Source organism: Centruroides sculpturatus, unplaced genomic scaffold, assembly GCF_000671375.1.
Source record: "Centruroides sculpturatus isolate CEXI.00-Female unplaced genomic scaffold, Cexi_2.0 scaffold394, whole genome shotgun sequence".
Taxonomy (NCBI): Eukaryota; Metazoa; Arthropoda; class Arachnida; order Scorpiones; family Buthidae; genus Centruroides; species Centruroides sculpturatus.
Window position 1 is genome coordinate 385,571 of NW_019384594.1, and position 15,783 is coordinate 401,353.

The following is a 15,783-nucleotide window of genomic DNA, read 5'->3' on the forward strand; positions in this document are numbered from 1 at the left end:
TAATAGCATTATTGTAAAAATATAAATTTTCATGTATTTTAAGGTTTGAATTTTTAATTATTTAATAAGAAATTATACTAAAATGATAGTATATTTTTTGCTCTTATTAAAATGTTTTACAGTTTGTGGCATTGAAATTATATTTATTAATGTATAAATAATTTTAAAATATAAGGAAACAGATGAGTGTACATTTTGAATAAGCTCTTTTATATAAATAGAACAAATGAAATATGCTATGAAGCTATTTTCAATAAGCAGTTTACAACCTTCTAATACATAGCTATGAATCTTCACTACATTCTTTTGGTGTGTTGAGTCTTGGTGAACTTAGCTAAAAAACAATGTATTTTACAGTATATATTACCAAGACATTTGATGATAATCTAGTAAAATAGATTGTCTTAGAGAATAGTAATATTACAGTTAAGTTCCTGAATGTAATTTCTTTCACGCTATTTAATCCCCTTCTTTCTTCATCAGATAAGTTAACTGAAATAAATTAATTTTAAAGAAATAATCTGTAATTTTTTATTACGTTAATTCAACACAATGGAATTGTTTTTATCTACAGAACAATATTTCAGAAAGTTCACGTCAAGCCTATACAAACAATTCTTATATCAATCTTAGTAAGAAGAATCAACGTTATCCTACTGGAAAAATCATAAAAAAAACAAGAAGTCAACTGTCAAGTTTAACATTTATAATTTTAAATATTCATTTTTAATAGAAGTTATTGTTTAAATCACTATCTGTCAATGAACAATTGAAATTTATAACGAAGGTTGTGCCTATGATTAACATCTATACCTTTAAAAATATAGTAAAACGTGACTAGTTACAGTCGACAGAGCGAGTAACGATTTTAATTTCGCATCAGAAAACTCAGTGTCAAGGTTCATTGGAGAAATTTTCACGACTTGAAACGAGGTTTTTGTCCTGTCATCGTTGTAATCTCATTGACATACAGCTAAGAGGTTAATTATGGTAATGACCTCTCTGAGACAGACCAATTGCACGGAATGGAAATTAATGCGATTCGGGGTTAAAGAGTATGAAGTGTGATCCATCATCTGGTGCATAGAAAACAATGAAACGTCAAAACGCATACGAATCTAATGATGCCTCTTCATGTTTACAGACAATAAATAAGCTTACTTGCGCAAAATTATTCGCTGTGACTTTGATAAATAATGAGAATGGCATATGTAAAAAGAGAAAAAAAAATACTGAAAAATTCTTTGCTACTTTGTATAATTACTCCTCTTAAACCATTCAAGTGATATATTGATCATTTCCCACCAAAAAAAAAGCAGCATTAGTTATTGTAACTTCAGACAATAACTGAGATTAAGTGATGTATATTTACAAAAAATATTTATTAAAGTAAATAAACTAATACTCTTGACACGAGAAAACGTCACGCATTTTAAAAGTTCTTTATATTGTGTACAGTAGAGGAATAAAGAATTTTTAAAATGTGTTAGATTTGTCACTCGGCATGATAAACCCTTACGTAATATTTTAACTCGATACCCTCGAAAACCAATTAAATACAAATCTTGTGCTGGCCGGTAATCTTGTATTATATAATTTTCCTATTCGAATGCCACCATACTGTTGGTTCGATAGAAAAAAGGGACTATCGCGGAAGTGGGTTGAAGTAATTCGATCAAAAGTAGTCGTTGACCTCCTCCCGGAAGAGAGGATGGTCAATGACTACTAATTAATACTGGACTACTATTAATGTTCGAAAAGTGCTCAGTGTTAGATAGGTTGTGATGGCCCCCGCATGTGATCGAAGTTGCTAACCTTAACGTTGACTTCATATGACTTTTATAAATAATAAAAAAAAATCGTATAATAATGCGAGAATAATTGCTTTTATGTGATAATAAAGTACAGTAAGACCCCGCTTAATGCGGTGGATGCGTTCCTAGACAACAAAGCGCTAAGCGAAACAGCGTTAAACGATATCATTAACATATAGTAAATAGAGATAGAGGAACACGCGACCAAAAATAAACAAATTTTCCTTTAATTTTAAGTTATTTTTATATTAATTTGTATAATAACAAATGTTAAATAACACATAAACATATGCATACAGAAATATAAAGTTCATTTTTTTGTGACTTTTCTGAAATTCTTGTTCTTTTGCAATAAAGCCGTGAAGTTTCATTTGTCATTTTTTTCCCCTTTCCTTAAGCAAATGTCGGAAGCAGAAGATCGCACCCAAAACGCCTCGTCTTACTTTTGCACTCCTTTCAAAATCTGGATCATTCGCTACAATTTCATCAACGATTTTGGCAAACTTTTCAGTGGCGTGCCGTGACTTTTGATGATGGGGAAGCTGTGTTTCTTCTGTAAGAAACCGACTTCCAGAGGCAATCAGTTAATTCTTTAAATGTATTTTTTAATAGATTATTTATCTGACGTAATTAATAAATAAACAAGTTCAATATAATTACCTCTGTTATTAGATTCAATATGCCCTCTAAATGCCGATTCTCGCTTTGATAAAAACATATAACATTTATTAATTTAAATATATCTATTAGCCTTAACTATCTCGTTATAATTTTCAATATTTATTTTATATTATTTACTAATGTTAAATTCTATTCCGCTTCGATTTCCAAATTGCTTCAAATACGAAAGAATCGACGATTTTTCGTGTCTTTTGCCAGCTAAATTGTCAAAGACATTCTTATTCCACACACTAATTTCATTTGAAAATAGTAGGCAAGCCAACAAAACAATTTTAGCATTTTTATGCATTTACAGAGACATTTTATCGTGAAAATGTCGAACAAATTTTTTATTGAAGCGTTTATATTTAACTTAGGCATTGGCCTTTCTCTTTTAATAATGTTTTCTTTTTCATTATACGATCTCGAGCCAAAACTTTTTAAAATAAATTTTCAATATCGCAATTACATCCCGAATCGCTAGCCACGATATAAGGGCTAAAATTAAAAATAAAATTATAAAAACTTACTTGTTGAAATAAAATATAATGTATGTACCTGGTACCTGGTACAAAATATTCTTCAATTGTATGAATATATTTTTAAAGATAATTATAATTAAATATAGCTCTGTAAAGCAACGTACATAAAAATAACATAAAATCTTCTTTACCTTTTAAATCTTAACCATTTGGTCAAATAGCTCCCTACGAGTGGAATCAGAGACGGTCCTGCTAGGTGTGCGGTGCGTGCATGCACGCGGGCTGCCAAATCCCGAGGGTGCCCATACCGGTTAATGTCAAATGCCTCTTTTGTCGCATTACTATATATCTCAAAAGACGCGACAGGGCTGTTGTAGATTTTAAACGTTTCTCACCATAGCTGTAAAAGTCTAAATATGTTAAACTTATTAATCATTTGTTTTTTAACTAATTCGTTTTAGAACCAAGTGTCCTCAGAAATTTCCAAAATTTACAACTTTTCGGTCACTCTCGTTGAACTGGAAAAATTTCTGTCTTTATTACATTAATAATACGAAGAAATCAGTCTCCACTGTACTCGGCTAGAGATGGTTCGGTTAAGCTTTTGTTTAAGTAAAATTTCAGCTCTTTCATCAGGGTTTCGTTTATGTCCCCAATTTCCTAATCGCTTAATTATTTAACTACTTCTTAAGTAGAAATAAGTCGAAACCGGTTACTTCGTACTCGAATATTTGTAGTCTCGGGAAAAAAGTGGAAAGACAAATTTTTATGACAACGGATACATAAATTGTAAATTTAAGGAAAATAAATTCTAGAGCTTTTTCTGTGCCTCGTGCATTTCTCTCATTCATTAAATTTAGTTGTAAATGATGCTATCGAAGTAACAGTTAATTTTTTAACATTGTATAAGAATTGTACACGTTTTTTTCTATATCCCCTTATAGATGGGACATACGAAATCGTAATATCACTGGTTTAACATTGAAATCCGTGAGTAATATAAAATCGGAGAGCGGAATAAATATATCAAATATTTTAATGGATTTTTTTTAACTTCTATCAACTATACAGAACTATCATAAAAACGTACCAGTAAATTCTTATTGGTCGGGCTAAGTTATAAATCTACTCGTGATTCGCGTAATCGGGCGAGGGCGGCCAAATACCTAACTGGCGGGCGGCTAACAGCCCAGAACCGGTCCCGGATAGAATTGGATGCGGTATACGTGTAGCATCCACCCGAGGTTCTAGGCTTTCACCGGCTAAACCGGGTGAGGTTGGTGTTCTGTAAAGCGCGTGCGCGAATCTGGCTTTTTTGGATGCTGACGATATAGTGCTTCCCCCGCCACTAATATTCGATTATACAACAGCGATCTTATCTTTTTTTTCACGTGTAGTATAGAAATTTGTAATAAGATACATAATGCGGTTATAATAAAATATTGTGCGATTATTTTCTTATAATTAAAATTAATATGTATTTATTTTTTAGAAAATACGAGGGAAGCGTCGCATCCACCGCTTCCAATGACGGTATGCCACTGAAACTTTTACTAAGTTTCGAAATCTATAGAGAAATTTTTTTGGTTCTTCGTTTTCAGAATCTCTATTTTCCAGTTGGCCCACCAGTGGCCAAGCGGTCTTCGTACTCTGAACACTGGGAGTTCGGTCGTGAGTTCGCGCCTCGCTCGGACAGGCTGGCCACGTAGAGTTTTCCGGGTTTTCTCCACCTCTGTAACGCCTAAATAGGGGCCAGTTTCCCTTAAAAAGACCTCCCCTAGGCAGATCGCCCAAGTGTTGCGTTGCCATAACTTAGCAAAACAAACAAACAAACATTTTCCAGTTCCACGTGAATTCCGTGTTCTGCCAGTTCTCGAAGGTCGTTGTTGGTAAGGCTCTCACCAGAAACCTGCTTGTAACTCTTCGATATCCTGCTCGTTTATATCTCCTAGTCCCGCTATATCGATTAGGTTGAGTTTCGTCAACCTAACGATACAGCGATAGGCTCTTCTCGTTGAGAATTCTTGGATACCTTCAGCCATAACTTCTTCCACACTTCGTGTATTTATCGGTTAATTCTTTCCGAGCGAAGTCGATATTTCTTATGGCATCCGTGATGTTATATTTTTTCCAAAATTGCACCAAACACACAGCGTTAAGCGTGGTCTTATTTTTGCAACAGATTGTATAAACTAATACGTAGGAAGTATATTCTCGTAAATATTGCGTTTATAAAAAAAAATTTTAGAATTAGTTTAGTTTATTTGGTTACGGCAACGCGACACGTAAGCGATCTGCCGAGGGAGATGAATCCCAGGAAGACTTTTATGTGAAACTAGATCCTATTTAGGTATGACTAACGTGAAGAAAATCCGGAAAACTACACGTGGCCATGCCCGAACCCACGACCGACTACGGGTGTTAGGTGGTTTTATCCACTCGGCTACTGGAGGGTGCTTATTAGAATTAAGAAAGTACCGTTCAGAAATGAGAAAACTCGAATTGTTAGATGTGGAGAATTAAATACTTTTCATAATCTTAAACACTCTGATTTCACGTAGGCAAGTGCTACGTGATACGTACTTTAACCCAAATGCCGAGTTTCGGAGCAATTGGTAGAACGGCTTAGGTGTGAATAGCGAACAAACAAACAAACATCCTCATTTAGAAATATAAAAATATACCTAACAGCTTTAATTATTAAATTACTAAATATTATTTGAGTTAAATTATTTTATTTGGTAATTACATCTAATATAGAAAGTTAAATATATGTCCATTATGAAGTAATTTTGATAGATTAAGTAAATATAATTAGTTCTCCTGTTATATTATTATATAAAAAAGAAAATAGATTTTGTTATGGAATGTAATTGATCAAACAATAACATTAATTTATATGGTGAACAATTTGGTAATTGTGAAGAGCGAATGGAAAAGCGAATAGAACAGCCTTGACAACTAATTAAGACGATTATATCCTACAGTATAATCATAAGTTTAAAGAGAATAATAATTGAATAATATGATTTTTAATGAATAAATAAATATATATATTTTTTTTATATTTTGGTAAAGAAACTTTCGTTAAATTTTTCGTGACTCGCATCTCAGTCAATCTTTTATCATTGGAAATAAACTACATTAATAATAATATTCTTCTTTATCAATTAATTAATATGTATTATTTTCTATATTGAAATGTAATTATCCTACTAAATAATACTGAAAAATTCAATAAACTAACAATCTTTAATCATCACATGCAAGGCTATTCTTTACTGGATCTAGTAATTGATCTACCTAATGTAAAATCAATAGTGACGATTTAAAAGCTTTCGTATTGCATAGTTAACATACGAAAGAACAAGCAATAATCCATTAATTTGTGGAATTTATTCGAGATTTATGGTTTACAGAGTTCACTCTTTCGGACTCTAAATACTACCCAAATCCCTTCGAAATTTGCTGTCATCATTTACCATTTTTTTTCCCATCCTTATTAACGAAAAGCATAAATGTATTTGCTTTGTTATATTATTTAGTTTAATACGAACAAAAAGAACATAAGTATAAAGCATAAACTAAAATGTAGAGATATTCACAGAAAGTTATGTACATTACTTAACATTATCAGACCGATCAGAAGAAAATAGACATGGAAGTTGGACCAAAAAAGAAAAAAAAAACTAAACAACTGAGACGAATTTTTACACTTAAAGCAGCAATATAATATGCCCAGCCTTACACATTGTACACGCCCGTGGTTTCAGTTTTATCGTGCCATTTGGCCACTTCAAAAAAGACATTTCACACAAAAGAATCGCGAATCCAGGTGGTCATTGGTCGAGTAAAGAAACAACCGGCTTAAGGAAGATTTAAAAAAAAACAACAATAGGTCCTATGAAATAAAAATTCTGTTTTTAAGAATGTCTGGTCATATAAAAGTGTGATCATCTCTGATTTATTGTATTCTAATCATTGGTGTGACGAAATTAAACTTCTTACGCGCTCCCGTTAGATTGCTTGTAAGTTCTAGACTCTATTTTCTGTTTCATTTACATTGTATATTTGTTCTCTCGTAGTAGTTTTCTCTTAAAGCTATCGTGTAGTATGGTAAATTTCACCCCTTCATTTATAGACATATTATATGTAAGATCACAATTTATTAAAAAACATTTTAATTTTAATTTTACTTATATTCTGTTTACTTATTACCTCAACTAACTTTTGTTCCCTTACATTAAATAAAGAAATGTCTGATAATTCATGTATTTAATTTTCTATTTCGTATTAGTTCCTTTTATAACAAGAAATATAACCTAATTAACAATTTCAGTATGTTTAGTTTATTTCATTTCGTTTAAAATTATTGGCTGACAGGTAAATGGATGTTTTGTAACACTATACTGATATTTGGACAATATGGATATTTTGATTGGCTTATGCCGAAACGACGTACAAATTTCGACCAAAAATAATTGAAAACCTTGTGTCTATTTACGAGATTTCAATTTACGAGAGCTTTTTTCACGAACGAGGTACGCTTGTAAATCAGGGTGGCACTGTACTGTATTACCGATATAAACGACGACAATTTATTTCTAAGTACCATTATTCTTACAGACAACATAAAACTAATTTTTAAATAACACTTAAAATTCCTGTATTAGTCTAACTTGAAGTAAATACTGAGTAGCAAGTGGTATATCGTAGGAAATAAGACACCATGGTTACTACTTCTATCCCCCCCCTCATTCTCCAGCCGTAATTCATTAAAAAACTCAGCGAACAGAATCGAAAGGTCGATCCGACTCCTAGGCAATACACCTCGTCTCTAAATCAAACCTCCGGTAAAACTAGCTAACAACAACGACACCATAATTCGTGCAACGTACGCGATCTGATCGTGCAAAGAGAAGAATGAAAGTGGAAAAGAGCCAAAGACGTAAACAAATCGAAAGATTGCAGCTATTGCATTGTCGAATTAACCAAACACAGAATTTATCTACAAGCAATATAGACTACTATTTCTCAATAAATTCACCCAATATGTTTAGACATTTATCGCAGCTCGTTCACCCGGTCCTCATAAAATTCCTGTTGCTGTAGCCGCTACCCGGCGGCGACAGCTTTCAAGTGCCACAAGCCACAGCCACCCGCATATTTATTTCTTCAAATGTGCAAAAATGTGAAAGTCAGAAGGGGTCAGATCCGGCCTATATGGGGGGTTATTCACGGGAAACTACAGTGGATTAAGTCCTTCCTTCCATTGAAAATAAAAAATGTATTTGTTCGAAGGTCAAAACGACTTAACTACAGCTGCGTGCCATCGTGTTTTAGCTTTTATTATTCTCATGGTCGATGTTGTGACAATTTAACGTTTTTTTTTTGCAGTGTTTTCAACCAATAGTAACACAGTATAGTCATACACTGATTACAAGAGTGCTTAACCAAATGCACACAGCAGCATGCGCTGATGAATGGCACTATTTTATAAACTCTCTCAAATAAAACAAATACATAAAGTTATTTTCTGGAAATTGAAAGACTGTTCATTACGGATAAAAACATTAAAATAGTTAAAACACTTTCGTTTTAAAATACAGTAGGGTCTCGCTTAGCTAAGGTATTGTGGACAGAGAATACCTCGTATCAGGGCGAAGGTGCAACACGTGTGTATTTGCACAGGGGACGGCAAATAACTTGTTTAAAACGTAATGGCTTTTAAAAATTTCAAACGTTAATTTGAGGTTGGCGGGGGATGCAAGATATGCTATTGCACAAAGCGGAAAAATTCCTAAGGCCGGTCTTGCCTCGTATAATCAAAACAAAAAATGTAGGCTAATAGTGTTATTGACAGTTATTATGATAAATTCATTTATAGTGAGAACGGATGTAATTAAATCGATAATTAAACCTAATTAAAATATTTATTTTTTTACAAATAACACTAAAATAATTTCTGTTGTAAATTGATCACTTCAATTTATTACTCATGTTAACTTCTCATTTTAAATAACAGATGGCAGTACAGTAGTTGGTTTAGAAATAGTTCCATAGACTGTTCAAGGACTTTAAACTACAGACTGTTACTTACATTATTTATATTATATAATTTATTATATTATTAAGAGACTTTAGAATATATCTTATATTAAATAAAAACTTCAGAATGGGGGCATTAACTTTACGTTTATATTACAAAAATCGATAGTTTTTAAAATACGTTTTGTACTGTATTGTCAGTCTCCAGTCATTCATACAGTAGGCCTAATATAACGTGTCTGAACTCGTTCAATGAGGTCTAATAAGCTTATTAACTAATGATATCTAGTAAAAATTTAATAATAAAATCAAAAAGTTATGTTTCATTTAATTATTTTTTACTCTTTCCATCCAGTGGGCACTAAGAGAATTTTTTATTTATTTATTGAGACATCGTCATAATGTTCAGCTGCAATTTTTAATATTTTAATTTAAAAAAATCACATGATTTCCAATTCACACCGGGACTTCTGTACATTATTTCAGCATCCTAGGCAATTGCCTACGTTCCTACCATATTATAGTTCCGATATTATATATAAATTCACTGATCTATTATATTGAAAATAAATCACTTTTAAATTCTAGAATTTGAACATTAAATCTTCCTTAATGTTTTGAAATGTGTATGCTAATGTTATGAAGTCATTTTCTTTCGTTGAATAGAAGGGATTGTCAATTTCGAACGTGAATCACACACACACATTATAACGAAAACTGATTAATCTTTTAAAATAATGACTAAGAGAAATGTTAAAATAGATAAAAATTAAACTTTGATATTTATAAATTTAATATTCATGATCGTTATTTAAAATTTTCAAATGTTTTCTTAACAGGAATTGATTAATCATATCCTTATTTAAAGTTAAATAACGATAATGTAAATAAGTTAAAGTTTATATTAATTACTTCAACATTTGGTAAATTGTAAAAAGAAAAGTGAATTAAAACTCTTCTTATATTTTTAATATCATAAAATGGAGATCTACACTATTGGAGATACACACGACCCCCATTATCTACCCACCCTCTATACCTTTAATCACCAAAATTTAACAACATCAATCCCCCTAATACAGAAATCTCCCTGTAAAATTTCAGAAAATTTCGACGAAAAGTACAGGAGTTATTAAGCTTCAAAGAGGGTGAAAGAGTTAGAGGAACACCGAAATTAGGTTTCATTAACAAATGGTCTTATCAAAATCCACTTTAAAATGAATAACTAACAATTAAATAAAACATTTTGTGATGTTTATTTCTATTATAAATATTATTAGCCCGGCTCAGTTTTAGTAGAATCCATACAGTATTAAATTCTCTTAGGTCTACTTTATAATATAACAGTCTTGTTAACAGAGGTTTCATGAATAAACGTCATCAATACGTCATGTATGATGCATTTTCGGAGAGTAACACCACCCCACCGTCCTATTTGGTACTACATGAAAGCTTCTATTAGCGGTACAGGGTGTGTTCATTCTTTTATTTTTATGAGTCACTGTTTTTCTGCCGAGGCGAAAGAGAGCCTGTCTGTCCGTCTGTCCGAACATTTTATATTAATTTTTTAATACATTTATAACGGTAAAATTGCTTTATCATAATTTACAAATAATATTACAGCTACAATTCGATACCATTACTTTATGATTTAATAAAGAGAGGCCCTAATCTTGTGCCTAAGGGTCCCGGAAAGTCTTAAGGCTAATCCGCCACCAAGTATCAAATTAGAGGAATTTTAAGTACGAGCATCCCTTTACACCTACCTATTGATGCTGATGGAAGATTAAAGAAAGGAAATACCAGTAAAGCAGTAAAATTCAATTTGATGCGATGAAATTATTATACAACATTTACTCCTTAATCGTGAATATAGATGATAATAGAAATAAACATAAAAGCTAAATTCCGTATCCTTTAATTAGGACATTAACAACGAAACTACATTATAAACAAGCCAAATATAGTTAAAGTTTACATATCTTATAAAAAGTTGGGTGGTGAATGCTTGTAAACATTTGCCAAAAAATTTACCACCCTTGACTTATAAAGCCACATATTTAATAAAGAATTGGTGTGGCCAAGTATTAACTCTCCTAGCAACAGGAATAAGAAAAAATATAACTAAAAGCATCAAAATTTCTTTAAATTGACACAAATGAACTCGAGTAAATTCATTAACGTCTTTTAGTATTATATATCAAGTAGTGTTAAGATGATTCAGGTAACAAGTATGCAAACAATAGAAAACATACCATCTAATGTTTTCTTTTATTATTTTTTTAAAAAAGAGATAACAAAAAAAGGGGGCACAATACAACAATAATATATTATAATTATTGTATTACACTTGTAAATATTATTTTTGTAAATATTTACATTAAAAAAAAACAATAATAAATAATGTGTCACGTTTTGCGTTAGACAAATTCTTCGCGTGTCATAGATTTTTCTGCCCTTTATTGACACTAATGTAATATTAAATGGGCCATTTTTCAGCATCTTTTAAGCGCAGAAATAAAATATTTCTGGCATCATATCCTAAATCTTTGACACATTAAATTAAAGTATCATTTTTGTATGCTTATAAATTTGTAAATTAGTTATTTGTTTGGTATTAAAAATATAATAAATTCAACGTACGTTAATTAACTAAGTACTGGTTTAATAGGCTGACCATTTTTTTTACCAATAGCATCAAATAATTCCTTTAAAAATGGGTTTTTTGCCATACAAATTCAACAATAGACTTGTACCAATTTAGATGTTTTACACGTTGAATTTTACAGTTTACACCCTTAAAAATATCCAAAAAACTCTCAATATTTTGTCAAGATATACAAAATTCTATGATTTACTGTATAATATTACTAATTTGCATATCAGCGCGTGCTATTAAATACAGTACTGTACAATATGAGACAATGGGAAGATAATTGACAAGTACCACAAATAATACTTTTTTAAATAAATGTCTTCATTATTTATTCGATAACGTTTAATTTATATTTATTCGGGACGGATTTTCGTGTTTACTTCCCCCTACCTTTTGTTTTAGTCATACACAGATCATATATTTGTTATATATTTTGTTATAACAAATATGGTGTACAGTACTGTACTTGATTAATTAAGTTAACAACAGAAACAGGAACCGAATTATAAAAATATAAGCAATATTTAACCTAACCTGTAGTGATATCAGGTGATTAATTTAAGACGCATTACGTTGTCTAAATAGTGTACACTTTTACGTCACATTGTCGTCACTATCCTATTTAGAAAACTGTATGAATGACGTCAAACTGACGTAATATTATATATTATTCGGACGAAACGAATGCACCTTTATTATATTTATAATACATTACGTTCAAGAATATAAAAATCGAAATTAATTAATTTTTAGGGTCGTCGAAAGCTTTGTATGGGCCCTGGGTTTAATGGAATACACCCTTTACCCCCTCAGAGGGACCCTTTCTGTTCTTTTTACTTTCCTGGCTGTTTATATACAATATAACAGAGGGAAAGTCTGGAGATCAGTCAAAAGATGACCCCAAGATTTTTACATTTTTGAATTTAGGACACTTCTAAACGTCGAGAAATGTAAAAAAAAAAACTTGGAGGTAATTTCTGTATGTATATGGGGCACGATTTTGTTCACCCTGTTTGAAGCTTAATAACTCCTATGCTTTTTGTCAAAAATTTCTGAAATTTTGTAGGGAGGTTTGTGTATTAGGGGGATTGATGCTGTTAAATTTTGGTGGTTAAAGGTCTAGCGGGTGGGTAGATAATGGGGGTCGTGTGTATCTCCAGTTGGGTCGGACTTAATGACGATTTTACTGATTATTAGCATTTACAATTTTTATTTTTATTATTATAAAATTCATCCCTACACTCAAAATTAAGCTTTATACCATTTTACAATAGTTAAAAATATAAAAATTTTTTAAATATAATATGATAACAGATGGAGCCACCAAAATTTTAAATATTGCCTAGAAAGTTGAGCAACTCGTTGCTGGTTTATTTTTAACAGAAAATACATGAAATGTTTTTATTTTATTAATAAATAACAAATTATAATAAAGATATTTTATGTTAATTAAATGCTATTTTTATTAATAAAATAACATTTAATTTATAGGGGTAGATAGAAACAAAAAAAAAAAAGGACCCTTATTTTTCTCCGAACACAGGGAAAAATCCCTAGTTTCTTCTTCTCGACTTCCCTGTGTCTAAACGGGGTTTTCCCTTCTGTTTATTATTATTATTAATAAAATTTAATGTAAAAAAAAGAAATTCATTCAAATAATGTAAAGGTCAGGTAACTTCCGACGAATAAATAAATAAAAAAAAACAAGTATAAAATAGAAAAAAAGACGTTTACAAACAGCATTCTAAAGTAAATGGTTGGCTGTTACTAACCAGTTTTAAGAGTGAAACCAGTTCTAATCGAGTTTAGTCACGAAACAAAGTTGGCGCTGTTGTACTGTGTCGTAGTAGATATGAGTTGTATTGTGTGTACTGACTAAACACTGAGTCAACGTGGAGATGGGGAAAGAAATAGACTTGTTGAAATTCGTTAAGTGTAACGACATCGAAAAAGTTCAGGTTAGTTAGTTTTAAATTATATTAAATATTTAAATTAAAAAATAATTAATTAAATAAAAACCCTTAATAGAAAATAGGAGTTTTTATACCGATAAATACAAGTCATTTCGAAGATTTATTTCCTGGAATTTTGGAATTTCTGTTATAAATTATTTTATATTCTTTCTAAGAACAGAAGAAATTTTATACACTCGACTGTATAAAATTTCCGGTGTGAGAAACTCGTATTAATGAATAGAATGCACGTGTATATATCACATTATCGGCGGCAAATAATATTTTAAAAAGTTTGTTGCTGGGCGTGCTTCTTATCTAATGACGATTTCCGGTTGTTGTTTCAATCGTACAACAAATATTTCCAAGTTATTTAAATAATGTAATGAATACTTATATTGTAGAAGGGTAAACATTGTAAAAGTATATCTGTTAAAACTGCGAATGAAAATGGATCTTTCCAGGGAGGTAAACGAATCAAAAATCGTGTTTCTGGATCGAATAACTTAATGCAGTTTTAGGGATCGGTATAGAAATAACTCAAATAATATCGTTTAGTGTATTAGAATTCGTTTTAAGGTGTCATCGTTAACACCTCTACTTAACGTGTTGTTCGGTGATTTCCCTAAAAGTAGTGATTTGTTTTTTTACTGAGTCATTCCAGGAATTTTTCAAGGGCGAGTGCTGGGAGGAGACCCCCTTCCCTCACCACCCTCTCCAATTGTGAATCTTTCCGAATACATGATGGGCCTCGAGAAAAGAGGCCCTTTTAGTACCCATAAGGCAAAAAAATTCAAAATAAAAAGTACAGTACAGTATCTAAATCGATGTATATTAATTAAACTTTATTTCTGATATTGAAACGTATAGAACTGTCTGATACGAAGATGATTAATTAACGGATATTTCAACATACACTTTTTAAACTTTAATCAGTACACACGCACGTACTGTATACCTTAAGGTGTTATCGTCAAACAGCTGCAAGTAAGAATTATCACTGTATTTATTTTTAAAACATGATATCATTTTTGAAGGTATATCAGAATTTAATTAAGTATATTAGCTACGGTATTCATACATTTAATCTCGTGCCTTTATATAAGAAAATATTCATTTCAGTATAAATATACAGTACTTTTAAGTCTTGTTTTCATGGAAAAATTTTATTTCCAGTTTACACTGAGTAAAATTTTTTGATTATTCACTGTTGTAATTATAAATTGTATAAATAATTCCGAATATTTTGCAATGTTAGAAGAGGGTGTTTATTTTATTTTAGATATATTCTCTTTCATTCCTTTGTATAATTATCATCTATACTTTCGATCATTTAACCTGGACTATAACGTGTTAATTACTCAGTACCGAAGTCCAACAAATGTCTGTTACTCTAAACATATTTTTACCGAGTTCATTTTCTACGTTGTCACTTTAAGAAAACGTACAAAATTCTTAAAATTAGCTTAATAAATTCTAAATGTATTCTTTTTTCTATTAAACGATTTAAAGAAAAATAAATGGTCTTTGTTTGGAGGTTGTTTTGCACGTGTTTTTGTTTTAAAAAGTTCCCGAAAAATGGCCTCTGTTTAAAGGTGACCTTTATTGGAACTTCGACTTTATTTTGTTGTTCTATAAAAAATTAACATTTTGTGGTCTATTTTATCAAATAAGGTTACTTGTATAATGTAAATGCAAACTCTTAACCTATACTACACGTTTTAAAGCAAAATAACCTGCAATATTCATGTATCGAATACTGATTTTAAGCGTAACGTGATGACCTCCTTCTTAAGTAAACTATTCATTGAATGACTAATTTATATCGCTCTCCACCTGTGATGATAAATATTACCACAAATTAATGCACAACCACGTTGAAATGACTATATCGTTCTATATATTTGTAATGAAAAGCTGGATTATATTATCCAGTTTATTCTTCACAAAGATACGATGAGTGTAGTGTTCTATAAACTGTAGTATAAATGATACAATTATAAGAAAATTTATTCGATTGCATACTTTATCTCATGTCATGTTACTATGATATTAGATTCTATAGTATAGAAAATTTTAAAAAATGACCGAAGAAAGTAGATGATAACACTTCTGATTTACTTAAAATATTGCCCATTAGTGGCGGTGCGAATACAATTAGGCGGCGTGAC

General features: G+C 31.0%; 1 protein-coding gene across 1 annotated transcript in view; it reads left to right on the plus strand.

Moving 5' to 3' along the window:
• The first annotated feature begins 13,419 nt into the window (after positions 1-13,419).
• LOC111624819 overlaps positions 13,420-15,783 on the plus strand; it is a 73,413-nt gene continuing 71,049 nt past the window's right edge. Inside the window, exon 1 of the mRNA XM_023367773.1 lies at positions 13,420-13,618. Coding sequence (XP_023223541.1) covers positions 13,559-13,618 — 60 coding nt within the window. The 5' untranslated portion in view covers positions 13,420-13,558. The remainder of the gene's footprint in view (positions 13,619-15,783) is intronic.